The following is a 27,369-nucleotide window of genomic DNA, read 5'->3' as shown; positions in this document are numbered from 1 at the left end:
GCAATAGCAAAAGAAAATGACTTTCCAAAAGATGGAAAAATATTGAGAGAATGAGCAGTCAGAAGAGAGAAAGATATTTTCTGTCACTCCCTCAGCCATTATAAGTATTAGAAATACTTAAGAAGCAGCGTTCTTTTGTTTTTGTCATTTACTACCAAGGTGTAATATAACACAATGTAACATGTTATGAATGTATGTATGAAAAACTAGATTTGCGATGCTGATAATGCGTCATCACAGTCTGTGCAAAGGGTCCATTGTTTGGTCAAACAAGTTGCCCCTCCCCTATTCACTCCAAGAGCTGTTCGGCGAACACTTAAGGGCTCCAGTCAGATTCTGTGCTGTTTACAGATCAACCCTGACTTTTTAGAACCCCTATTTCAGTGATATCTGTCAGTACAAACATTAGCTAACCAAGAATCGCTTATTATTCAGAAACTGTTCTATTTTGTAAAAAAAAGGTCATGTTTTTCATGACTTTAATCCCAGTGATGGCTCCAATGTTGCAAAATATACAATGACCATTGTGGTCTGATAGTCTGATTCCAGAAGAAATATCTCTTAATGCCAATTCACACTGCACCGACAGAGGCAGACCAACACTGACAGTCACCAGATTTGCACGTCACTTCTCAGACATTTTAATTCCAATTCAGCATGTTCAGTGGACGAAAACAAGCTCCGTTAGATTCCAACACACCTTGACAGGGGAAAAACTGATCCAACAAAACCCGACAATGTCTGTCGGCATCTGTCGGTGTGAATTGGCCTTTATGGTTCTTTATGGTTCTATTTAGTTAATCAAAAACACTTATGAATCAGTTGGAGCAGTCTGTTCAAAATGATATTTCTGATTTGTTATCTGTTATGTTGGAATCTCAACAGAATAAATGGAACTATTAGTGAATCAGAATCATTAAATTCCATGCAATTTCCATCTCAAATGGACATTTTATGCATGATATTCCAAAACAAATAGCTTAAATCATGTTGTTGTTTGTTTCGAATTAGCTTCCCCATATTCTTAATATATGGTTCTTTTGGATATCAAGGGTAAAATCTGCCCCATTGTTATTGCAACGACTCAGACAGCACGTTGTGTAGATTGTTTTTAAAACATTTTCATAAATGGACAAACAATTCATTCCTCAAGGATAGTTTACATCACTTCCTGTCAGAGAGAAATATATTGCTGTAAACCATGTGCCGACTTTTAAACATTGTACTGTAGGTTGGGGGAGTCAGAGCTCCAAGGTGCACATCCATCACAGCACTTGGCTGCATTTCCCTGGACACAACCTCCGCTGGATCCTCACCTTCATCCTGCTCTTCGTCATCGTGTGTGAGATAGCCGAGGGCATCGTGTCTGATGGGTGAGATCTATCTATATGTCTGTCTGTTTGTCTGTCAGTATGTGTGACTCTCATGAAGCCTATTAAGAAAATGCCCTGGTATAGGCCCAATTTTTTGTTGTTGTTGTTTTCTTATGACATAATTTTTATGACAATTAAGTGCATCCTCCTTCCTTTTTAAATGAAAAACAAACAATAAACAATGAAAATATAATACTGCTACTACTACTAATAATAATAATAATTACTTTTAAAGATACATTTGTTTCATTTATTTTATTTCATTTTATTGATTTGAATAGTAAAGTATTTATACCTCATTTTAGTATTTTTAATTTTTATTTTTTGTATAACTTTTTTTTGTACCGTAATAGAGTATTTTTCATTGAAATAAAGTTTTCAGATAAAATATACAGTAAAACAGTAATGTTGTGAAATATTATTACAATGTAAAATAACAGTTTTCTATTTGAAGATATTTTAAGTGTAATTTATTCCTGTGATGCAAAGCTGAATTTTTATTAATCCAGTCTTCAGTGTCACATGATCTTTCAGAAATTATTCTAATATGTTGATTTGCTGCTCAAGAAAGATGTACTATTATTATCAGTGTTAAAAACAGTTGAGCTGCTTAATATTTTTGTGGAAACCATTACACTTTTTTCAGGAGTCTTTGAATTAAAAGTTCAAAAGAACAGCACATATTTGAAATAAAAATTTTTTTGTAACATTATAAATCTCTTACTGTCACTTTTGATCAATCTAATGTGTCCTTGCTGAATAAAAGTGTTGATTTCTTAAAAAAAGGCATTAATTATATTTAAATGAAAATCTCAAGGATAATGGATAAACAAAATCAACTTGACTGTAATGAAAATGTCACAATCCCAAAAATGTGTAAAATATAATTTTTAATGCATGTGTGTGTGTGTGTGTGTATATATATATATATATATATATATGTATATAATCACAGACGAATAAAGTTTTTTAAGTTTTATTAAGTGTTAACAATGAGATTATGTGGTTTTTATAATTAACACTGCTTTTGTCATTTTTTTTTTTTACAAGATGGACAAAAATTGACACCAAAAAAGTCATTTGTTTTAACCAAAATTTCGGTTATACAGAATGATGATATTTTCAAACAATGCTAACAGGCTGATATCTAGCTAGCTAGCAAAAGAACAATCAAACATTTTATATTTAGTACAAGTTTTTAAAATATTACAACATTCTCCATGTTTTATAGCGGTTGTACCGAATGACCTGATGTTTCGGGACATGTGTATGAGCAAGTGAAAACATGAATTTTTCAAATAGCTAAAAGAGAGTTAGTTACATTGCTTCACGACCATGTGGTCTTTTGCAGGTGTCTGAACGATGTCACATCCTGTCACATGATATTGACTGCATGACTTGATCCAAAATGGTCCCTTTATATTGGTTACTCCGAATGACATTTTTCCAGACATTCTTTCACATAACAAAGCAACGACTTCTACACATAATTTTAATACCATTTTGCACTATATTGATATATGATGTTATAAAATCATGCCAGAATAAAAAAATATATACTGCTATTACATTTTAAGATACTTTAATCACAAATGAAATGGCTGTATTGGCCTTTGGACGGTTAAACCGAATGAGCTTTTGACACTTCAAAATCTTTTAAATACTTTTATATGCAAAATATGATTAAAACCTTTTGGATTAAATAAAAGAGATCTAGTTGTACTACCTTACAACTTTACATACTTTGGATGTCATATCTTTTGTTTTTTATTATTATTAAGTCTTTTGGACAAAAAATGACCCGTCACGTCATTGACCCATAATAATATATGTGTATATATATATATATATATATATATATATATATATATAATTCATGAAATGTGGCATGGACATGACATTAACCTGTTCATCCATCAGTCTGTATCCTATCTATGTTTTGTTTTTTTTTCTTTTTTTTGGTTTTGTTTTTTTTTAATTGGAAATGTTGATGTCTAATACTGTTTCTCTCTTTCTCTTTCTCAGGTTTAATCAGTCCGTCCACTTGCACCTCTATATGCCATCATGTTTGGCCTTTATGGCTGCCATCACGTCAATCATCTACTACCACAACATAGAGACATCCAACTTCCCCAAACTTCTGATAAGTATGTGTTGACTTTATAGTGTCTTTTGCTTTTTAAGGATTGACTTTTCTGTTATTTGGATGTGGCATACACATTTGATTCATAATGCAAATCACTTTTTAAACAGTGATGTAAAGATGATTAATTATAATATGGATATTACAGCCATTTTAATAAGAAGTATATGTACTTTGGAAGAAGATTTGAATTGCAACAGCTAGAAATCTAGAAATCTGACTGCATTGCAGTTCTACAGACTTGGTGCTCTTGATGGTTCAATGCTATTTTTTAACTACAGTTTCATTTCCAGAATAAAACAGTTTGTTACAATGACTTCAAATCATCTGAACGTTAGCTAGAGATTTAAGTTTCAGTCCTACAATCACATTCCTCGACCATAATATTTTTGAGAATGGCAGGGCCTCTTAAAAGACTCTAACCTTATTTATCTTCCCGTCATTGAACATCTGGAGAGAGAAGCCATTTTAAAGTGCCCCATTATGCTTTTTTCAGATATTACCTTTCATGTAGTGTGTAATAAAACTTTTTGTAAAGGTCTTCAAAGTTTTAAAGAAAAAAGTGCAGATAAATGGAGTTATCGTCTCCCAAAAGAAAGAACCAATTCTGAACTGACTGCTACGAGTCGTTAGTAATTCCAGTCTTACTTCCTGCACAAACCCTCGTAGGTTTGTAACAAATTTGCATAATGCCAGGCTATAGTCTTCATTGGCTGCCGGCGAACAACATCTACTTTGACCCTCAAACACTGTTGTTGTAGCTGAGGCCTGGAAGATATTGGTTTGTGTTGTTGTCTTGTCGAAGATGCTTTTTTCTGCACTGCAAATGCAAATACACTTTGATTGCACTTCCAAAAGATGAGGAATCGGGCTCAAAATGATATGGTAAAACCAATGCCATCATTACTGTTATTGTGTATTAAGTGCTGAGGAAGATCCGGAGCTGATATTCTGATTATGAGCATTCTGTTTCCGACACGCTGTAAGCGGTAGACCAATCACAACAGACTGGGCTGTCTGACCAATCAGAGCAGAGTAGACCAATCACAACAGACAGGGCCATTTGACCAATCAGAGCAGAGTAGACCAATCACAACAGACAGGGCCATCTGACCAATCAGAGCAGAGTAGATCACTCAGAATGGACTGGGCCACCTGACCAATCAAAGCAGAGCAGATCACTCAAAACGGACTGGGCCATCTGACCAATCAGAGCAGAGTAGATCACTCAAAACAGACTGGGCCATATGACCAATCAGAGCAGAGTAGGCCAATCACAACAGACTGGATCATCTGACCAATCAGAGCAGAGTAGATCACTCAGAACAAACTGGGCCATCTGACCAATCAGAGCAGAGTAGACCAATCACAACAGACTGGGCCATCTGACCAATCAGAGCAGAGTAGATCACTCAGAATGGACTGGGCCACCTGACCAATCAGAGCAGAGCAGATCACTCAAAACGGACTGGGCCATCTGACCAATCAGAGCAGAGTAGGCCAATCACAACAGACTGGATCATCTGACCAATCAGAGCAGAGTAGATCACTCAGAACAAACTGGGCCATCTGACCAATCAGAGCAGAGTAGACCAATCACAACAGACTGGGCCATCTGACCAATCAGAGCAGAGTAGATCACTCAGAATGGACTGGGCCACCTGACCAATCAGAGCAGAGCAGATCACTCAAAACGGACTGGGCCATCTGACCAATCAGAGCAGAGTAGATCACTCAAAACAGACTGGGCCATCTGACCAATCAGAGCAGAGTAGGCCAATCACAACAGACTGGATCATCTGACCAATCAGAGCAAAGTAGATCACTCAGAACAAACTGGGCCATCTGACCAATCAGAGCAGAGTAGACCAATCACAACAGACTGGGCCATCTGACCAATCAGAGCAGAGTAGATCACTCAGAATGGACTGGGCCACCTGACCAATCAGAGCAGAGTAGACCAATCACAACAGACTGGGTCGTCTGACCAATCAGAGCAGAGTAGACCAATGAAGTGATGTATAATTATGTATATTATGATAAAATTTAAATGTTGATCTTGACTGCATGTAAACCAAAGGAGACCTCCAAAACTGGAGGAACATTTAAAATAGCATAATAAGAACTCTTTAGAATGTTGCATACTGAGCAAAACCAGCAGAGACTGATACCTTTAGTACTAATCTGTGTAGAGAATGTGCGGTCATATATGATTATAATTACTGTCAATGTTTTATTTTTCTTTCACAGCTTTGCTCATTTACTGGGTTCTGGCATTTGTCTCCAAAACAATCAAGTTTGCCAAGTACACGGAGCATGGGATCGGCCTGAGACAGCTGCGGTTCGGGATCACGGGCTTACTGACCCTGCTATATGGTCTGCTGTTGGCCGTGGAGATCAACGTCATCATGACGAGGGTAATGACTGTGTGTCTGTGATTGGTATTCTCCATTCTTTTTCTTCAGCCTCTGGCTTTGATTTTCTTGCTATATATATTCATACTGCAGTCTCGGATATTACAAAAGTCTGCTCACATCTGCTTTATCAGCCTTTCAGACCACAGGGAGTTTGGGATGCTCAGAATGCAATCCAATCTTTAATCTGGGTTTTAAAGTTTTATCTGTCCGAATACAGACTCTCCCCCATGTCTTTCCAGCTTTTTTTTTTTCTTTTTTCTGTGGAACACGAAAGGAGTAATTTGGTAGAATGTTCAAGCTGCTCTTTTCCATGCAATAAAAACAAATTTAAACAGTGTTTGTCGAGCTCCAAAAATTACTAAAAGCTTTGTAAATGTGGCCACTCCAACTTGTGCACAGCCATATGACTGACATTTTATCGACTTAAATGCATTTAATTATGCCAGTGCATCTCATAATAACTGCATTGTGATGATGCAGGACAGCTGTGTTATGATTTTATGAATTTACATAATATGAATCACATATTTTTCCATCAGAGGATGTTTGTGTGCAATAACTCTGTGCTATTTTAACTTCAAGCTATCACAGGCCAGTTATTAAAACGAAGAAGAGAAATTAGTTAAACCCACACTTGGATTTATCACAATGTTTGCATATGCATTTGCGAAGCATATTAATTAATATTAGGACTTTTAAATGTCTGTGTGGACAATGGATTTTTTTGTGTTAATTTTTAGTCGCCGTGTGTGATTGCTTCTTACAGTCCGTTTTTAAGAATAGACTTAAAGGGATAGTTCACCCAAAAATGAAAATTCTGTCATCATTTATTCAGCCTCAAGTTTTTACAAACCTGTATTAATTTCTGTCTTCTGCTGAACACAAAAGAAGGTATTTTGAACAATGTCGGTAACCAAGTTGATGGGACCCCATTGACTTCCATAGTATTTTTATTTATTTATTTTTTCATACTATGGAAGTCAATAAGGGCCCATCAACTGTTTGGCTCCCATATTCTTCAAAATATCATATATTTTAAACTCCATTGTTGATTCGAATAGCAAACAACTCTTACTGCATGCACCGCGACCGACTCTTAAAAATGGTGGTTGAAATAAAATGCTGCGTGGAGTCAACCAATCAAAATTCTGTGTGAACTCAACCAATCAACATGTTCAGCGCACAAGTCCCACCCCCGAAAGTTCCCGAACTTTGAAAAAGTATTACCTTGCGAGCAGATACTTTCTGAGGGGGAATTTTTGACCCGGAACTTCATTTCGACCCTAGTTCCTGCAGTCGAAACACACTGAGTACCATCCCAAAGTGCCTAGTTCCTGGGGAAAGTTCTGATGTCTTTTGCCTGCTCTAAAGGCAGTCATATGCAAATGATTTTACCTGTGTGACGTCACAAATCCCACAATATCCAAACGAGCCATTTTTGAAGCTTGATTAAATTATTGCTTTGTTTATAATGAGAAACTTGATTTCTCATGTCATGACCAGTGTTGGGGGTAACACATTACAAGTAATGCGAGTTACATAATCAGATTACTTTTTTCAAGTAATTAGTAAAGTAACGCAATATCTGAGTTACTTTTTCAAATAAGTAATGCAACTTACTTTGTTTTCCATTTATTGACTGACAGCTCTCCTGTCCTCATGTTGAGAGAAATGGGGAGTAAGTGCAGAGGCGTTGTATGCACTGTGTTTTTATTGCTGAAGAAAGAATGTTGAACTTCCTTCTCCTGCGTCCTATTCTTCTGCAGAATAATCCAGAATATCCAGAATGTTATCCAGAATAACAGCACAGATTTTTGAGTTTGTTTGAGATGCGCCCTTTACTGAAAATAGAACTTTGTTGTTGGTTTTGTTGTTGTTATTAAAAAAGAAACAAGCAAGCCCAGCCCAGGTGAGAAAAGGTAACACAAAAGTAACGCAACGCATTACTTTCCATAAAACTAAGTAACGCAATTCATTACTTTTTTAGGGAGTAACGCAATATTGTAATGCATTACTTTTAAAAGTAACTTTCCCCAACACTGGTCATGACCCCTTTAAATTCTGTTCTGCAATGTTGAGATTAGAAACATTGAATTGGCATTTTCTTTAATATACAATTTATGGAAGAATTTTGTCAAGGTTTTCTCATGTTTTTCTTCAGAGATATATGTGTTTTGCATACGCCCCTGAAGTGAAGCCCCCTGAGGATTTACAGGACCTGGGTGTTCGATTCCTGCAGCCGTTTGTAAACCTGCTGTCCAAAAGCACATACTGGTGGATGAACACCTTCATCACTTCAGCACACAGACGCCCCATCGATCTGAAGGTCATTGGCAGGCTACCAATCGCTATGAGAGCTCTAACGAACTACCTGAAGCTCCGCGAGGCCTTTGAATCCCAGAAGGTACATTTTAAGGATCTGTCATATTTTTTTATTTTATTTTGTATTTTTACTATTACTATTTTCAGGTAAAATTCCTTTATTTTCTGACATAATACAAGGATATGTAACCAAACAGTGAGTAAAATTGATCATAGAAATAAAAATAGTATAAATACAAAATGAACAACAGTTTTCTCTTAGTCTTATTAAGTGCAAACAATAAGTGCAACCATAAAGTACTGTGCAAATAGAGACCAAATTTTTCTTCAAGCATGATACAGAGCTGAGAGATGTTACAACCACACAACCCAGCCTAAGATGGCTTTCATACTGGGAGATATTTGCAAAATACGGGGTATTGAAATTGCGTTTGAATGCGCGCTCGCGTTTTACTTTCGCTTTCGATTTCACGGTCGCGCGTATTAGTGAGCGGCGGTGCTGAGCAGGCAATCTACAAGATAAGACATTTGTCAGACACTTAGGCTTTGTTGTGCAACTAATCCTCCACCATGGCCTTGTTAGTCATCTCATCACTTACTCTCGTCACGTGATCAGTGAACTCTGGTTCCTGCTGCACTATGTACGACTTTGCAGCTCATTAAATGGTTTTTATTTCTATAAAAAGCTAAATGACAGTGGAGGTGTAATGTAAATGTAGCGGTGGCATATTCTATCCTGAAATTCACCCTCACACTCCATCATGGCAATATCATGAGACAATATCATTTATCATGTCAAAGTTTGTATTTTTTTTTTTTTTTTTTTTGCAAAGGTCCCTTTAGGGACTCTGTAAAAACAAGATCCTTTTTTTTTTTTTTTTTTTTCATCCATTCTGAGCCACTTCCAAATGTGGTTTTAAATCAGACACATATCCGATATCTGGATATCTGACTTGCGTCTAAACAAGTATATCTCATTCTCTATGGAATTACAAGCCACAAGTCGAGGGTGACACACTTGCCCACAAAGATAGCTTTTTAATGTTGTTTTCTGAAGCAGATGTGCCTGTATGCGCTCACACTAAAACTCATAGCTTTTTTATTGATTGTGCACACACAGAAACATTCAAGAGCATAGAAACTGGTTTTCAGCCTCTGCCCCTTGAATTTTATAAATAAAACAGCATCGCTACTGAAAGCTATTTGAACTGAATTGAGTGTCAGATGAGAGAGACATACAAAATGTGCAGAGCGGTGAGTCCCCAGGACCAGGATTGGTGACCACTGACTGTACGTTTTGGTGTTCCATGTAAATGAAAAATTCACATGCTGTGTATAGTATATATACTACAGAAATAGTGTTGAAGTAGTGTGGTATTTCATATAGTCATACTTCCTCTAATCGAAGACTCACAAATGGGTGTTTAGATGATTTCACACACACACACACACACACACACACACGCACACACACACAAAAACATATTTGGTAGTCTATTCTCTGTGGATTTGGGGGTAGCGGCTCTCTCTTTGATGATGATGAGGATGACGATAATGTGAAAAGTCATGTACGTCACAAACCACAGGAATACAGATGTGGAATACTATTTAAATGAGCATATGTGTACGTGTCAAAACACTGAAAGATGGAAGATGATCCTTTTGTGCTGTGAACACGGTGACATTTTGACTCTCAGCGGGGGTGAAGGACCTCTATATCTTTGTGCTCATGTGAATAAAGAGCATGAGACGTCTGCAGTTACATGTTTGTGCTTTCAGCTCCAGGTAAACGGATATTGTGAGAGTTTGTAACGTGACAATTCTCACGTGCGGCACGAGTGCGTTGTGACATCTGCCATATGTCATGTGGTGAACTCCATTAGAAAAGGACATGATAAATGCTACATATGATTGATTCCATCCTCTAGTGCAAGAGTTCACGGTTAGCATCAGATCTGGCTCCGTTGCTGTATGTAACGCCCAGTTTTCATCATCCAATCAGTTCCCAAATTATAAAATCAATCCATGTTCTATTTTTCAGAAATGCACCAGTATAGATGTAAAACAGGATAAAAACAGGATTTAACATTGACTAAAGGAAACGTCATATGCAGTAACTGAACACAAAGATAACAACACACAAGGAAGTTCCTAATCTCTCAGTAGTTAATTATGAGAAAAAAAATGTACTACCTGTATCAGTAAGCAGCTGTTTAGTGAGGGGGAAAAAAAGCTAAATCTAAAGAGCATTTTAATTCATAGTGCTTTCAAAGCAAAAATTTGCTACTAGATGTAGGCAGCACCATAATAAATGCTATCTGTGATACCTAATTTTGTCTAAATTGCAAATTTGCATTGATAAAGCATGCGAGGCTCTTGTTTATTGCGACAAACTCACCCTTGTGGAAAAAGAAGTATGCTTAAATGAATTGAATGTACGCTTGTAGTGTTTATCAAATCTTAAAAGTACTGTATATTTAAAAAACTTGCAGGATGAAATGAAACGCCACTTAAATGTACTTAAAGAGAGTAGACTTTCATGACTGTTTCTTATCACACTTAAGTACACTTTTCAAATTAAAAGTTTTATTTTAATGTTTGTTTTAAATCATTATGTTTTAATAATCTTTTGATTTGCCTTAAAGAAGTACACGGTGACTAACCTAATAAAGCACATATGAAGTATAACTAAAGTATATTTTAGTTTACCATAAATGCTTGTTTGTAAATTTGGCTGTACACAATAGAAGTAATTAAGAAATTGCAAATAAAGATGCACCGGGTCAAAAAAAGCACTCTAAAGTTCAGCTAATTGCATTTAATATGAATTTCAATTTTCATTTTAATTGCAATTAACATACAGTTAAGTGTATGAAAACATTACATTCAGTTTGCACTTAACTATATTTTTTTAAAGTAATTATTTAAGTACTTTTTTAATTCATCTAAGATTATGAATGGAGTTGAGAGAAATAGCTATAAATATACTTGTATTTCATTCAATACCAAAAAGATAGATAGATATTTGTATCTATATACCCAGTATTTGTTTGTGATTTCTCTGTTATGCCTCAATAATCCCATAGTTAGCTTAGCAACATGCTAACTCAAATCTTGGAATCCAGATTCACAAGAACAATTGCTGGAGTTGCTGCCTATGTAGAACATTGTTTAGAGTGCTGTCTTAGAAGGTAGCTGACTATCTAGACAGTAGATAGCAAGTTCACTGTTGCATGTTCCTTGTTTCTCTTGACTTTTATTTTGTATTTCTAGTTTCCTGTGTCTGGTTTTGTTGTCCCTTTGTCTTTGTGTTTTATTGGTTCCCCTCGATTGTATCCACAGGTGTGTCTTGTCTTGTTAGTTGGTCTGTGTGTATAGCTATTGTGTTTCCCATGTAGTTTGTCAGGTCTTGTCTTCTATAGCTGTTATGTTGGTGTGCTTAGTTCTGTTTACCTGCATTTTTGTTTTGTAGCTTTTGAGTTATTTGTATTCTCTTGTTACTTACAAAGAAAGTGTAATGCCTCTCGCAGTTCAAAACGCTTACGCTATGTCCTACGCCTTCCATATTCAAATTATGAAAAAAGCTTAACTGAAGCGATGTCAGTTACGCTTTCTTCCTAAGTTGAATACAGAAGGCGGTCTGCCGGAAGCTACAGTAGATATTTTACTTTTGCTTCGCTTCAGAAGGCCATTGTTAACCCCACGGAGCCGTGTGGAGTACGTTTTACTTTGGATGGATGCACTTTCTTCAGCTCATACTCGTTGGTCCCGTTCACAGCCAATAAAAAGCTTAGATGCGTCAGATATTAATATTACACAGATTGTGTTCATCAGAAAGAAGAAAGTCATAAACACCTAGGATGGCTTGAGGGTGAGTAAAGCTTGGGGTAATTTTCATTTGAAAGTGAACTAATCTTTTAATAAACCTACTGCATTTGAATTCATTTCTCCCTCGTTTCTGAATTCGTCTGCAGCACATTCATTTTTGAATTCACCTGCGTCACATTAGGTTATAGAACAGAGATATATGACTTCAACCTTTGTAGTACAGTGAATAATTTAGATGTATTCAAGAAAATCTTGATTCTGTTCATATCTGTCTCATGGTTATCATCGTTAACTAAAACTAAAACCGTTAAAAACATTTTTTTTTTTTTGTATTGAGATAAGGCTGAAATAAAATAAAATATAAATATTTTATAAAAAAAATGGTTGTTTTGGCAACTTACTGAAATAAGAATTGATTGAAGCACTAAAATGAACTAAAAATAAAAACTAAAACTGAACTAAAACTAAAATAAAAAATAAATTAAACCTTAAAAGAAAAACAAAAACTAATAACATGACAAAATAGACATAACTAAATCACTAAAAATATTAAACTAAAATTAAAATGGAAAATGAAAATATAAAAACAAATGTAAAACATATTAATAAAAACATAATAATACTAAAATAATACTGATCTGTCTTTATTTTTCTGTTACCTCTTCAGAGGCCCCAAGACTCTCATCCGCAGGGGTCCAAGTGGATCTGGACGGCTCTGCGACAGGCTTTCGGAAGACCTCTTCTCCTCAGCATCACCTACCGTTTCTTGGCGGATCTTCTTGGCTTTACTGGCCCGCTCTGCATCTCAGGCATCGTGCACCATCTCAGTAAAGAGAACCACACCATTCAGCCACCGGTGAGAACATTTCTGTCTTTTGAACCCATCTGAGTCACATGCAAAACAACCAAGAATTTGTGTAAAAGCACCACTGACATTTTTTATTTATTTATTTATTTATTTTTTCTTCAGTATTTGTATTGTTGACTTTCTAGTCAAGAACATGCAGTTTTATTCTCTGAGGTATTTTGAAGGTAAAATTAGAAACCATTGCAGTGAGAGACTTCAGGTCATGGCTGCGTCTTTTCACGTAACATTTTCATCTTGTGTTACAAAGCATTTTATCGCCATGCAGCTGTCATCAATTATTAAAAAGTTGAACAGCATTCTGTCTGGCTCTCGGATGTCGGATGTTGGCCTGTTTGGATGTCTTTGTATGATGTAATCTGTTTCACTACATAGAGTTAGTGATGGTGAGATGAGTGAACACAGAAAAACTGCATAGAAAAAGCCATGGCCATCATGCGCCTGCAGTTATTTATTTATCAATGAATGAATGAGATTGGTTGAATGAAATGGGTGAATAAATGAATGAATGAATGAATGAATGAAATTGTTGAATGAATGAATGAATGAATGAATGAATGAAATGGTTGTACGAACGAATGAATGAATGAAATGGTTGAATGAATGAATGAAATGGTTGAATGAATGAATGAATGAATCAATCAATCAATCAATCAATCAATTAAATGTTGAATGAATGAATGAAATGAATGAATGAATGAATGAATGAAATGGTTGAATGAATGAAATGGTTGGTTGAATGAATGAATGAATGAATGAATGAATGAATGAATGAATGAAATGGTTGAATGAATGAATGAATGAATGAAATGGTTGGCTGAATGAATGAATGAATGAAATGGTTGGTTGAATGAATGAATGAATGAATGAAATGGTTGGTTGAATGAATGAATGAAATGTTTGAATGAATGAATGAGTGAATGAAATGGTTGAATGAATGAATGAATGAATGAATGGTTGGTTGAATGAATGAATGAATGAATGAATGAAATGAATGGTTGAATGAAAGAATGAAATGGTTGGTTGAATGAATGAATGAAAGAATGAAATGGTCGGTTGGTTGAATGAATGAATGAATGAAATGGTTGGTTGAATGAATGAATGAATGAATGAATGAATGAAATGGTTGGTTGGTTGGTTGAATGAATGAATGAATGAATGAAATGGTTGGTTGAATGAATGAATGAATGAATGAATGAATGAATACTAAAATAAGTCTTTAATGGTAAATTCCACTAGGAACATGTAGGAGAATCAAAGGGAAGAAGCTCAGGAAATAACCACTCTTAACATAAACAATACCGGACAATGAAACAAAGGAAACCGAGGGCTTAAATACAAGGGAGAGTAATCAACTGAACAGAAACAGGTGTGTAGAACTAATTAACAACAGGGAATACAGGCAAACCAGATCAGGGAAAACAGAACTAAAACACAATAAAACCAAACCAAAAAAGAACATATGTGTTTCAGTTATCCTATGATATTTTTTATTTATTTTATTTATAATAAATTTGTGATGTTTATTTCTTACATATATTTAATTTAGTGCTGTCAATCGATTAAAAAATAACTAATAAATCAAACATTTTTTCTGTAATTAATTAAAAATTAATTAATTACGATTAAAAACTTGTTTTTTGTTTTTGTGCGCAAAAAATATTCTCATCACTTCATGAAATTAAGGTTGACCCACTGCAGTCACGTAGACTATTTTAACCATGTCTTTAGTACCTTTCTGGACCTTGAAAATGGTGGTTAAATGCTGTCTATGGGGGATAAAAAAAAAAACCTCTCGGGTTTCATCAAAAATATCTTAATTTGTGTTCAGAAGATGAACGAAGGTCTTACGGGTGTGGAACGACATGAGAATAAGTAATTAATGGCTAAAAAATTAATTGCATGTGTTAATACGCTAATTTTGACAGCACTAATTTAAATACATTATAAATAAATATAATACATTCATAATTTATTATGAATATCTGTTATAATGGTAATTGTATACAATTTATTAATTAATTTTCGTTTGGTAATATTTTGGCTATTTTTTAAGTTTTTTTACTGTTTAATTCTTGCTGATAATAATTAACTTAATAGTCTATAACATATTTTAAATTACATTTAAATATATCAAATGTGTTGTTCAGGGTCACAGTTCTCTATTTCTTTTTATATGTATTCAGAAAATGAATTCACTTGCGAATGGCAAACTTTAATGACTTTAGCTTCATTTTGTGCAGTTCTATAGTAGTGATGAAATTACCTTCAATTAAGAAAAAGTCTTAAATGCAGTGAGGAGACTTATTGGTCTGTCAGCGGTGTTTCTTTTTCATTGGTTTAATTGACTTGTTTGTGGCTGCTCTAATCTTTAATTACATTATATGTATAATAGAGTTGTAATTAGTTTCCCACTCACTCTTTAGAGGAAGATTGCTGAATGCTGACAGAATAGCGCCATAGTAGGAAAAGACAAGTACTAGTTAAATAGTAGTTTAGCATGTAAAATGTAGTAATGTTGTATTAAATTTACAGAGGATTGTCAAGGCTTGTTGAGCTAAAATGGAAGCTAAATGGTTTGGTGTGTTGCAGGTGAAGCATCTTGGAATGTACTTCATCTCCTCCCAAGAGTTCCTCGCCAATGCTTATGTCCTAGCCGTGCTCCTGTTCTTCGCCCTGCTCCTACAGAGAACTTTCCTCCAGGCCTCCTACTACGTTGCCATCGAGACCGGAATCAACTTGAGAGGAGCCATACAGGTCAGCACAACAGTCTATCTGCAACAAAACAGGCAATGACTTTTGAAGAACTTAAAATATGATATTCATTTTCAGACAAAGATCTTCAATAAAATAATGCGTCTCTGCACCTCCAACATGTCCATGGGGGGAATGACGGTGGGCCAGATTTGCAACCTTGTTGCCATAGACACTAACCAACTGATGTGGTTCTTCTTTCTGTGTCCTAACCTGTTCGCAATGCCAGTTCAGGTAAGCCTGAGGTTCCAGTAGTTTATATATGGAACTGTTTATATTATTACATATGTTCAGTATGCATGATGGGAGTGCAACCATACCGTCACACCACTACACACCTCCCTGTGTAATTATGGGTTTGAAACCTTCTGCTGTCTTGGCCGAAAGTGGTATTTCATCACATGATTTGTTATCTGTGATGTTATCTGTACTTGACCCACATAAGAAGAGATTTTGCGTTCATGTCCAATCCCAGCAAAAGTAAAATTAATTCTGAAGTAAAATCTGGTCTTAACTAGACTATTTTAGAGACTTAGACTTATTAATCTGTTTCCCTGCATCTGAGGATGTTGTATAATTAGTGCCCTTTTATTTGATTAAGATCAGAGATTCTCAGCTGGATATCCAATGGCAACCCAACACTGTAGCAAAATAGGTCATGTTCTTAGGGGTTCAAGCACATAGTGCTGAAACCCTATTGTAATTGTTAAAATTTCCAAGGATCAGTACGATCTACAACCCTAAGTCGTAGAGACTTGAAACTTTGAGGGCTGGTAGTACTCACACTGCCTACAACGTCACCAAGACTCGCCCCGATCGGCCTGACGGGGGCTCTACAGCGTTGAAAAGTATGAAATTGCTCATAACTCCTAAACACATGCAAACTAGTCATAGTTTTTTTTTGCCCAATTGGAACCAAACCAGTGCAGCGAGATTCTCCGTAGTCTGATTGTCAATAATCATCAAAAAAAAAAAGAAATTCCATTCACTGCTCCTAAAGGCCTCCAAAACGTTTGAAGTGGGTGGAACCACTTTTACTAAAATGGCTATCATTTGTTAACAGAATAAGATATTTTCCCCAAACTCAGCACACCTATGTAAGAGCTCATTCTGTGGTCGTGTGAAAAAGGACTCAACTAGTCACTTGGTGGTGCTATAACAGCAAAAAAAAAAAAACAAAAAAAAAAAAACATGAAAACGGCTGTAACTACTTCACCGTTAGTCCGATCGACTTGGCATGCAGTGTCTTTGTCCGAGGTGCCATGATTGTCTATGAGGACATTGACGTATCTCAAAAAACATGGCCGCCATCATTTCCAGTAATTTATTTTCACTCATTTACACCTTTTTTTCCCCCTCAACAAGCTCACTCTTACCTTTGAATGGCATGACATAAGTTGGTTACACAGCTGGATTTTGAGCTGAAGAAATGTTGCAAACCCACTCAGTATTCCCCTCACTCCTCCTGCTATTGAATGTTTCTCCTGAGGTTAGACAGTGTGAAATGTCAGATACCTCTGCAAGATCTATTTTTAGTCTGTGTATGACAGTATTTTTGTCCTCGAAATCCTCATCCTCTTGTATAATGTAGTGCCACTTGTCAAAATCTGTTTTGTTTTGCTTTTTTTTTTTTGTCAGTGGGGTTCTTGAATGATAAGGATGAGTGTCCTTATTTAAATAAAAATGCACTCATTTGTGGCAGGGCAAAAATTCAACAAGGTCAATAATTAAGTCATCAGATTCCTCTTGTAATAATGAGAGTCCTAGAGAACTTTTGTTGTGAAACAGATTGTGTGCCAAAACGTTTGAAGTGCGTGGAACCACTTTTACTAAAATGTCTATAATTAATCTAATTAATCACAATGTAATCACACATCAAATTTTGCTAAGAAATTACTCCAAATGATCATTTAAAGTCATTATTGTGTTAAATGAGAAAAGCATCAAATAGACATTACAAAAAGTAGCTTTAGAAAAAAATATTTTATTTGCATTTTATACTATATAATTAATTACACATAAACTTTTAGGCTTCAACGGCCATGAAGGTAAGTAAATGATGTCAGAATTTTATTTTTGGGTGAACTATACTTTTAATGAGTTTTTTTATTAATATAGAAATATGAAATATTTTTTAATGAAATGATATTGTGTACGTTTACATGACAACAGTGGAAAGTTTTTTCTCTGTACAGATCCACGAAAATAACTAAAAACACTGTATTCTGCTGCCAGGTCAGTAGTTGGCGATGTCAAACGCGCATGCCTATAGACTAAACACGTAATACGCATTTGCATGCTGTCACTGTTTTCACAGATCCGCGTCTTTGTTGTTTACATGGAGATGATAATGGTATCATTTTCAAAACCTTGCACTTTGAATCCCGTTTTCAAAAGTTTGCGTTTGTCGTGTAAATGAATGGCCAAAACGCATTAAAAAATAAATAAGAAACTAAAACTGCCAATAGGTGGCGATAAATGTCTAAATGAGTAAGTCATCGAGTCATTCATTAATTTAATTCAGTCAAGCTGATTTATTCAGGAATATTCAGGAATGAAATATGAATGAGTCATTGAATCGTTGATTAACCCGACTGATTCGCTCAAAATGCGGATTCATTCAGAAATTAAACACTGCTGTGTGTTACTTGTGTGATATTGCTTAATTAAATCATGATATAAATATGAAAAAAAAAAAAAACTCATACAAGGGCATTTTTGTCCCAATATCTTGAATTTTAGGGTCATTCTAACTGCATTCTATAGGCTTCAACACGCAGTGAGTTTTTGCCCTGCTTCATGTTCGTCACCAGTCAACTTTATGAAATGTAAGATGAACTACGCAGGTTTGGGCTAGGGTGGGTGTGTTAAATGTGTTAATAACTAGTTAATTAAGTTTAAGCTTTAATTTTGACACCACTAATATAATATATAAAAGCACACACACACATACACACACACACGCACACACACACATATTTTTTTTTTTTTGCTATCTTAGTGAGGACACTGCACAGTCTTCCATTGATTTTTATATCCCAACCCCTACTCCTAAACCTACCTATCACAGAAACATGTGCAAAACACTAATAAAGACATCTTTTGGCTGATTTATAAGCCTTTTTAACTAGTGAGGACCAGTCAAATGTCCTCACTAGGGAGTTGGCAAAGTATTTCACATTATAAGTGAGGACATTTGGTCCTCACAAGTATAGCCAAAACAAGTACTCACACACACACACACCCACACACACATTTGAGTAAGTCTCACAAACAGGAAGTCTCAAGTAAGACTAGGAAGTCAGTCCCTACGTTGAGCATGACACGTACTCCGCTCTTGGGGTTACTCCTGGCTGCCTTTGTGCAAACCTTGATTAGTTCCCTAAGGCTCCTTTATTTTTAGTGAACAACATTTCTCTGATTGCTGCATATATCTACTACAAACCATATGCTCAGCTTCTCCATAGTAAGACTATTACAGGTGCATCTCAATAAATTAAAATATCATGAAAATGTTATTTATTTTCTGTAATTTAATTCAAAAAGTAAAACTTAAATATATTCTAGATTTATTAGACATAAAGTAAAATATTTCCAGACTTTTGTGTTTTCATTTTGATGATTACAGCTTGCTGCTCATCAAAATAAAAAAATCAGTATCTCAAATTATTAGAATATTTAATTTCACGTTCTATTAAATTACCATTCTCAGGGTATAAATAATGGGTTTAGGTCAGTAATCCCAACAGCAGTCATGGGGAAGTCTGCTGACTTGAGAGTTGTCCAGAAGACGATCATCAAGACCCTCTACAATGAGGGTAAGCCACAGAGGGTTCATTGCTGAAAGAGCTGGCTGTTCGCAGAGTGCTGTGCCAAAGCATATTCATTGGAAAGTTGACTGGAAGGAAAAAGTGTGGTAGGAAAAGGTGTACAAGTGAAAGGAATGACCGCAGGCTTGAGAAGATTGTCAGGCAAAGCCGATTTAAGAACTTAGGAGAGCTTCAAAAGGAGTGGGCTGAAGCTGGAGTCAGTGCATCAAGAGCCACCGCACACAGACGTCTTCAGGAAATGGGCTACAACTGTCACATTCCACGTACCAAGCCACTTCTGAACTAAAGACAACATCAGAAGCGTCTTACCTGGGCTAAGGAGAAAAAGAACTAGACTGACGCTCAGTGGTCCAAAGTCCTCTTTTCAGGTGAAAGTAAATTTTGCATTTCATTTGGAAATCAAGTTCCCAGAGTCTGGAGGAAGAGTGGAGAGGCACAGAAACCATGTTGCTTGAAGTCCAGTGTGAAGTTTCCACAGTCAGTGATGATTTGGGCTGCCATGTCATCTGCTGGTGTTGGTCCACTGTGTTTTCTGAAGTCCACAGTCAACGCAGCCATCTACCAGGAAATTTTAGAGCACTTCATGCTTCCTTCTGCTGACAAGCTTTATGGAGATGCTGATTTCATTTTCCAGCAGGACTTGGCACCTGCCCACACTGCCAAAGGTACCAAAAGCTGGTTCAATGACCATGGTGTTACTGTGCTTGACTGGCCATCAAACTCACCAGACCTGAACCGCATAGAGAATCTATGGGGTATTGTCAAGAGGAAGATGAGAGACACCAGACTCAACAATGCAGATGAGCTGAAGGCCACTGTCAAAGAAACCTGGGCTTCCATACCACCTCAGCAGTGCCACAGACTGATTGCCTCCATGCCACGCCGAATTGAGGCAGTAATTAAAGCAAAAGGAGCCCCTACCAAGTATTGAGTACATATACAATAAATTAACATACTTTCCAGAAGTCCAACAATTCACTAAAAATGTTTTTTTATTGGTCTTACGAAGTATTCTAATTTATTGAGATAGTGAATTGGTGGGTCTTTGTTAAATGTGAGCCAAAATAATCACAATTAAAAGAACCAAAGACTTAAAGTACTTCAGTCTGTGCGCATTGAATTTATTTAATACACCAGTTCCACAATTTGAGTTGAATTACTGAAATAAATGAACTTTTCCACAACATTCTAATTTATTGAGATGCACCTGTATGTAATTCATAATACCTTTTCTCCTTTTGCTTTATTTTCAAAACACAAAAGCAGATGTTTTCAAACTGGGGTCCAGGGGGCTGTCAAAGTTAAAATGTTACTCTAATCAAATGTTTATGATTAAAAAATGTTCAATGTAATTATTATGTTTAACTCAATAATTAAAATTAACTCAATAAATAAAAAATAAAAAGATAAAATTACAGGTTTAATTATGTTATTAATTGCCATTATTTTGTTCTGTTGACAGCCCTAGTTTTTTAACAGAAATAAATAAAGAATAAATCTGCATTTTATTTAGTGAAAGGATTCTCTACAAAAACTACCTTGATATTCATTAATGATATTTGAGAAAATCTGCTGTGAAAATAGAATTAGCAACAGTGTCAATGTAATACAAAATAAACATTATCCAGGTAGTTGTTTGCTTTGTTACAATGCTAAAATAAAAGCTGATTATTTGATTTAGAAAACTTGTCTATAATAATAGCACTGTTAAGTTCCCTTTCGAGGGAACTCATGCTGCGTCAGTGATGCTTTGGGAACGCTTCTGTGTGATTGCGTCTGAAGCACTTGTGTCAACTAGTCCAATGGCAAAATGGAACATCACGGACGGGTGACGTCATGACCAGGAAAGCATAAATGACCGGTGTTAGCTTCTGTGCCTCAGCAAGTGTTCTGTGTGAAACTGTTTGTCTTATATATTGTTATCTGTCACTATATCAGTCACAAGCGTAAGATATTATGGCAAGCAAACAAACGTTTAGGTCATGTGCTTCTCCCTGCCTTCGTTTCATTACAGATGGTGATACAGACAATTTATGTGTTTATTTGGGAACGGCGCATGCTCTGTCAGCGCTTGAGGGTGCTGACTGTGAGCATTGCAAGATACTATCGCTTTGCACGCTCCGTTCCTGCCTGTCACTTATTGATGAAGGTTCTCACGCTCGTGTTCCTTGTGATACCGGTCCCGTTGCTGCCGAGGCAGCACAGAAGCTGGTATCGTGGGGTTCGTAAATGGATCTCGCAGAGGGGTTAGAGACGGGCGCCACCTTTTCTCTGCCTTCACTCTGGGGATCCAGCGCTCTCTCTCTGTGGGATTGGAAGCCCAAGCCCATTCATCCTCTGTGCCCTCAGGAGGCCATTCTGCCAACCCCGCCACTCTTGGTGCTTTGGGTGCTGCGGTTTCCAGTGAGCTCATGCCTCAGGCACAAGACGTTGCGTCAGTGCATCTGTCAGTCCCTCAACGTTGCGTCATCGGGATGCTCACATCCTCTGAGGAGGGAAATAGAGGAATCATCTGGGTTGTTCTCTGCCAGTTTGCTTCAGGGCACCAAGCTGACTACTCGAAGAACACCAGAGGCCAGTCTTGAGAGGCTGGTTCCCTTAGTAGACCTTCTGGCAGCGTTAGACTTCTGACAAATGTGTCACAATGGGTCCTGCAGACTGTAGAAAGAGGCTACAAAATCCCATTTGGGTGTCGTCCACCTTATTTCAACAGGGTTTTACCACTGCGGTGGACCCCCAAGCAGGATCTGGTAATGGAACAGGAAGTAAAAACTCTCTTAGGCTAGGATGTGTTCCTCCACCCGAGGCAGAGTCCAGTTTCTAATAGCCGGTACTTCATCGTTCCAAAGAAGTATGGGGGGTTGCGTCCCATCTTAGATCTGCACAATCTAAATCGCTCAGGCAGATTGTGACTCAAATCAGATCCGAGGACTGATTTGTCACTTTAGATCTCAGGACGCATACTTCCACGTATCCATCCTTCCACAGGGAAGTTCCCGAAGTTCGCTGTCAGGGGCAAAGCGTACTAATATCGGGTTCTTCCCTTCGGTCTAACTCTATCACCCTGCACTTTCACGAAATGCGTGGATGCAGCACTGGCTCCGCTGTGACTCCAGGGCATCCATGTGTTAAACTATGTCGACGATTGTCTATCTTAGCACAATCTGAACAGATGGTGGTTCAGCATCAAGATGTCGTCCTCACCAGTATGAAAGAGTTGGAGTTAAGGCTGAATGGGTCCTGCCCGTGAACTTTATTGTCACAGTAAACAACAGTGGGCGACATCCACGGATTGCTGAAACTCTCCATCTCTACAGGGCCGGGTCGCCACATGTGGTCCTGTTTTATTCATGGCAATGATGAATATCTTTCCCAGCAATTACAGTGTGGCTCAATAAAAAGCATTGGCTGATGGCATTGAGGATAAGTATTAATGCCGTCATTGTGCACCCGAGGGTCTTTACAGTTTTTATAAGGGACTGATGGCAGCTGCGTCCAATGTGAATCTTTTGGCCTGCTGTACATGAGTCCCTTGCAGTGGTGGCCATGGGGGTTTTCCCCGAGGGGGAACCCACTCCACATGATCAAGGTCTTTGCACCTTGATAATATGGAGGAAGCCTTGGTTCTTGTCCCAAGGTCCCGTGTTAGGAGCCCATTGTCATCGCTTCATGCTCACGACAGATGCTTCCCTCACGGGCTGGGGAGCGGTTATGGAATGCCACTCAGCTTAGGGTCTGTGGAGGAGTCATCATCTCTCGTGGCACATAAGTTGCCTGAAAATGATGGCTGCCTTCAAAGCATTGAAGCATTTCCTCCCAGACCTGAGAGGTCATCATGTGCTTGTTCGTACAGACAACACATCAGTGGTCTCTTATAAAGCATCAGGGGATCTGTGTCCGTGCCCGCTATGCAAACTGGCACACCAGATCCTCCTGTGGTCCCAAGGAAAACATTCCAGGGTACCAAAATTTAGGAGCAGACATCCTGTCAAGGCAGGGGCTGAGGCCCGGGGAATGGAAACTTCACCCTGAGGTGGTGAAGTGTATTTGGGAGGTTTTCGGCCAAGCAGAAGTGCAAGTCCGCATCTCAGGATACGAGGCACTGTCCACTTTTGTTCTCCCTCACACACCCAGCTCCCTTGGGGCTGGGCGTTATAGTACAGACATGGCCAAGGCCTGTACACTTTTCCCCGATTGCTCTGCTCCCAAGAGTTCTGGAGAAGGTCCAGGTGTCCCTCCTTGACTGCTGGAGATTCTGGTCAGGAGGGTCCTTCTGTCTCAAGTTGGGAGGCGTGACCCTTCATCCCCTGTGGGTTTGGCCTCTGATGGGGCCCAACTCATAGACTTTGGTCTCTCAACCGAGGTTGTGGAGACCATACTTTACTCCAGAGCTCCTTTCATGAGGAAACGGTATGCATTGAAGTGTTTCACTTTATGGTGAGAATCTCGACTGTGGGACCCAGTTAACTGCCCCATTGGTGAAGTGCTGGAGTTACTGCAGGTTTGTTTCTCCGCAGGGTTATACCCTTCCACACTGAAGGTGTACGTGGCGGCCTTAGCTGCCTACCATGTCCCTTTGGGTGGTGTATCCCTGGACCTGGGTGCTGCCCCAGGTTCACAGTTGCTCATGTCTTAGTTGTGCTCTCAGTATTCACATGGACAGGCACTTCTAAGCATGGCGTTTGGGCATTATCGTTCCCAAAGCGTCAGTGATGCAACGCGAGTTCCCTCGAAAAGGAACGTCTTAGATTACGACTGTAACCATAGTTCCCTGAGAAGGGAACGAGATGCTGTGTCACCCTGCCATACTTCCTTTATCCCTGTGATCGACTTGCTTTGACTAATAGAAGATAACGCTGGTCATTCCGTATGTGCTTTTATGCTTTCCTGGTCATGAAGTCACCTGCCCGTGATGTTCCATCTTGCCATTGGTCTAGTTGACACAAGTGCTTCAGACACAATCACGCAAAGACGTTCCCAAAGCATCACTGACATGGTGTCTAATTCCCTTCTCAGGGAACTATGGTTACAGTCGTAAACTAAGACGATTTTGCTCACACTTTATAATTGGGTCTTTATACATGAAAATATATAGCTTCTTTTACATTTTAGAAAGGGGGATCATCATGCTTGGGGGTTATCAAAAACTATGAAAACTATGGAGGCTTGTTTCCGCCAAAAATAAAAAAGGTAATTGCGACTTCTCACAATTCTGACTTTTTTTTCATAATTGCGAGGTATAATATCACAATTGCGAGTTATAAAGTCAGAATTGCATGATATAAAGTCAGAATTGTGAGATATAAACTCTAAATTGCGTGTTATAATCTCCAATTGTGAGGGGAAAAAGACTGACATTTTTTTTCTCAGTTTATATCACGCAATTCTGACTTTATAACATGCGATTCTGACTTTATATCATGCAATTCTGACTTTGTAACTCGCAATTGCGAGTTTAAATCTAAAGTGTTAGAATTGGAATAGTGAGAAAAGGTCAGAATTGTGAGATAAAAAGTCACAATTACCTTTTTTTTATTTTTTTATTTAGAATCTCCTTATGATAAAAAATATACCAGGTAGATCTTTATCACTTCACTTATTGTGAGAAAAGTGCCACTGAATATGAAAATGATATCAAAAGGACATCTTCCTTTTGGTTTCAGATCATAGTAGGAATCATCCTCCTTTACTACCTCCTGGGAATAAGTGCCTTGATAGGGGCCACGGTCATCACACTCCTGGCTCCGGTGCAGTACTTTGTGGCCACCAAGTTATCAGATGCACAGAAAAGCACATTGGTGAGCTACTTTACTTTGTTTAATGTCTTAATAACCTGCAGTCAAGTGACAGTGCAAATACAGATTTTGTTCAAATACAGATGATATTTGTGCAGTAAAGCTTGCCCAAATGATAAGCCTGTCAAATATTGAGCTTGGATGAGCCCCAAAAGATTTTAAGTTCCTAGCATTGTATCTAATGTATAATTTATGTGACGGCACTTAGGAGTATTCCAGCGAGAGGCTGAAGAAGACCAATGAATTGCTGCGGGGTATCAAACTCTTGAAACTGTATGCCTGGGAACACATCTTCTGCTCAAGCGTGGAGGAGACCCGGGGCAAAGAGCTCACCAGCCTGCAGACCTTTGCCCTGTACACCTCCATATCGAGTAAGTCACTTCAGCTTTCACAGTTACCTCACAGAAGAATAGGACAGAGAGCAAACATGTTTGTTACATAGGGTTAGAGACGTCGTATAGGGTTGAGGAAGGGGTTGGGTGATATTATTATTACAGAGATGTCACAGGGTTCTTATTATTAAAGCAATAATAACACCTATTTTAGTGTAAATTGTAAACATCAAAAATTATAAATATAATATATTCAACAAACAAATGTGTGTGTATATATAAATATATACAGTATCTCACAGAAGTGAGTACACCCCTCACATTTTTGTAAATATTTTATTATATCTTTTCATGTGACAACACTGAAGAAATGACGCTTTGCTACAATGTAAAGTAGTGAGTGTAAAGCTTGTATAACAGTGTAAATTTGCTGTCCCCTCAAAATAACTCAACACACAGCCATTAATGTCTAAACTGCTGGCCACAAAAGTGAGTACACCCCTAAGTGGGCCAAATTCCAAGTCCAAATTGGGCCCAATTAGCCATTTTCTCTCCCCGGTGTCATGTGACTCGTTAGGGTTACAAGGTCTCAGGTGTGAATGAGGAGCAGGTGTGTTAAATTTGGTGTTATCGCTCTCACTCTCTCATACTGGTCACTGGAATTTCAACATGGCACCTCATGGCAAAGAACTCTCTGATTATCTGAAAAAAAAAGAATTGTTGCTCTACATAAAGATGGCGTAGGCTATAAGAATATTGCCAAGACCCTGAAACTGATCTGCAGCACGGTGGCCAAGACCATACAGCAGTTTAACAGGACAGGTTCCACTCAGAACAGGCCTCGCCATGGTCGACCAAAGAAGTTGTGCACGTGCTCAGCGTCATATCCAGAGGTTGTGTTTGGGAAATAGACGTATGAGTGCTGCCAGCATTGCTGCAGAGGTTGAAGGGGTGGGGGGTCAGCCTATCAGTGCTCAGACCATACGCTGCACACTGCATCAAATTGGTCTGCATGGCTGTCGTCCCAGAAGGAAGCCTCTTCTAAAGATGAAGCACAAGAAAGCCCGCAAACAGTTTGCTGAAGACAAGCAGACTAAGGACATGGATTACTGGAACCATGTCCTGTGGTCTGATGAGACCAAGATAAACTTTTTGGTTCAGATGGTGTCAAGCATGTGTGGCGGCAACTAGGTGAGGAGTACAAAGACAAGTGTGTCTTGCCTACAGTCAAGCATGGTGGTGGGAGTGTCATGGTCTGGGGCTGCATGAGTGCTGCCGGCACTGGGGAGCTACAGTTCATTGAGGGAACCATGAATGCCAACATATACTGTGACATACTGAAGCAGAGCATGATCCCCTCCCTTTGGAGACTGAGCCGCAGGGCATGATAACGACCCCAAACACACCTCCAAGACGACCACTGCCTTGCTAAAGAAGCTGAGGGTAAAGGTGATGGACTGGCCAAGCATGTCTCCAGACCTAAACCCTATTGGAGGAGCGCAAGGTCTCTAACATCCACCAACACTGTTGTCATGGAGGAGTGGAAGAGGACTCCAGTGGCAACCTGTGAAGCTCTAGTGAACTCCATGCCCAAGAGGGTTAAGGCAGTGCTGGAAAATAATGGTGGCCACACAAAATATTGACACTTTGGGCCCAATTTGGACGTTTTCACTTAGGGGTGTACTCACTTTTGTGGCCAGCGGTTTAGAC

At 38.1% G+C, this 27,369-nt stretch overlaps 1 protein-coding gene across 5 annotated transcripts in view; it reads left to right on the top strand.

Annotated features, from left to right (window-relative positions):
- Positions 1 to 27,369, top strand: part of abcc8 (ATP-binding cassette, sub-family C (CFTR/MRP), member 8) — a 102,034-nt gene that overhangs the window by 10,158 nt on the left and 64,507 nt on the right. For all 5 annotated transcript variants that reach the window (XM_051883506.1, XM_051883505.1, XM_051883504.1 and 2 more), the window contains 9 exons: positions 1,232 to 1,373; positions 3,399 to 3,520; positions 5,767 to 5,933; positions 8,095 to 8,337; positions 12,751 to 12,939; positions 15,541 to 15,705; positions 15,781 to 15,936; positions 25,196 to 25,330; positions 25,536 to 25,698. In XM_051883506.1, the coding sequence (XP_051739466.1) occupies positions 1,232 to 1,373; positions 3,399 to 3,520; positions 5,767 to 5,933; positions 8,095 to 8,337; positions 12,751 to 12,939; positions 15,541 to 15,705; positions 15,781 to 15,936; positions 25,196 to 25,330; positions 25,536 to 25,698 (1,482 nt within the window). The remainder of the gene's footprint in view (positions 1 to 1,231; positions 1,374 to 3,398; positions 3,521 to 5,766; positions 5,934 to 8,094; positions 8,338 to 12,750; positions 12,940 to 15,540; positions 15,706 to 15,780; positions 15,937 to 25,195; positions 25,331 to 25,535; positions 25,699 to 27,369) is intronic.

This window comes from Ctenopharyngodon idella, chromosome 24, assembly GCF_019924925.1.
Source record: "Ctenopharyngodon idella isolate HZGC_01 chromosome 24, HZGC01, whole genome shotgun sequence".
In the NCBI taxonomy this organism is placed as follows: Eukaryota; Metazoa; Chordata; class Actinopteri; order Cypriniformes; family Xenocyprididae; genus Ctenopharyngodon; species Ctenopharyngodon idella.
The sequence above is the reverse complement of the archived record's forward strand: the minus strand, read 5'-3'. Positions and strand labels throughout refer to the sequence as shown.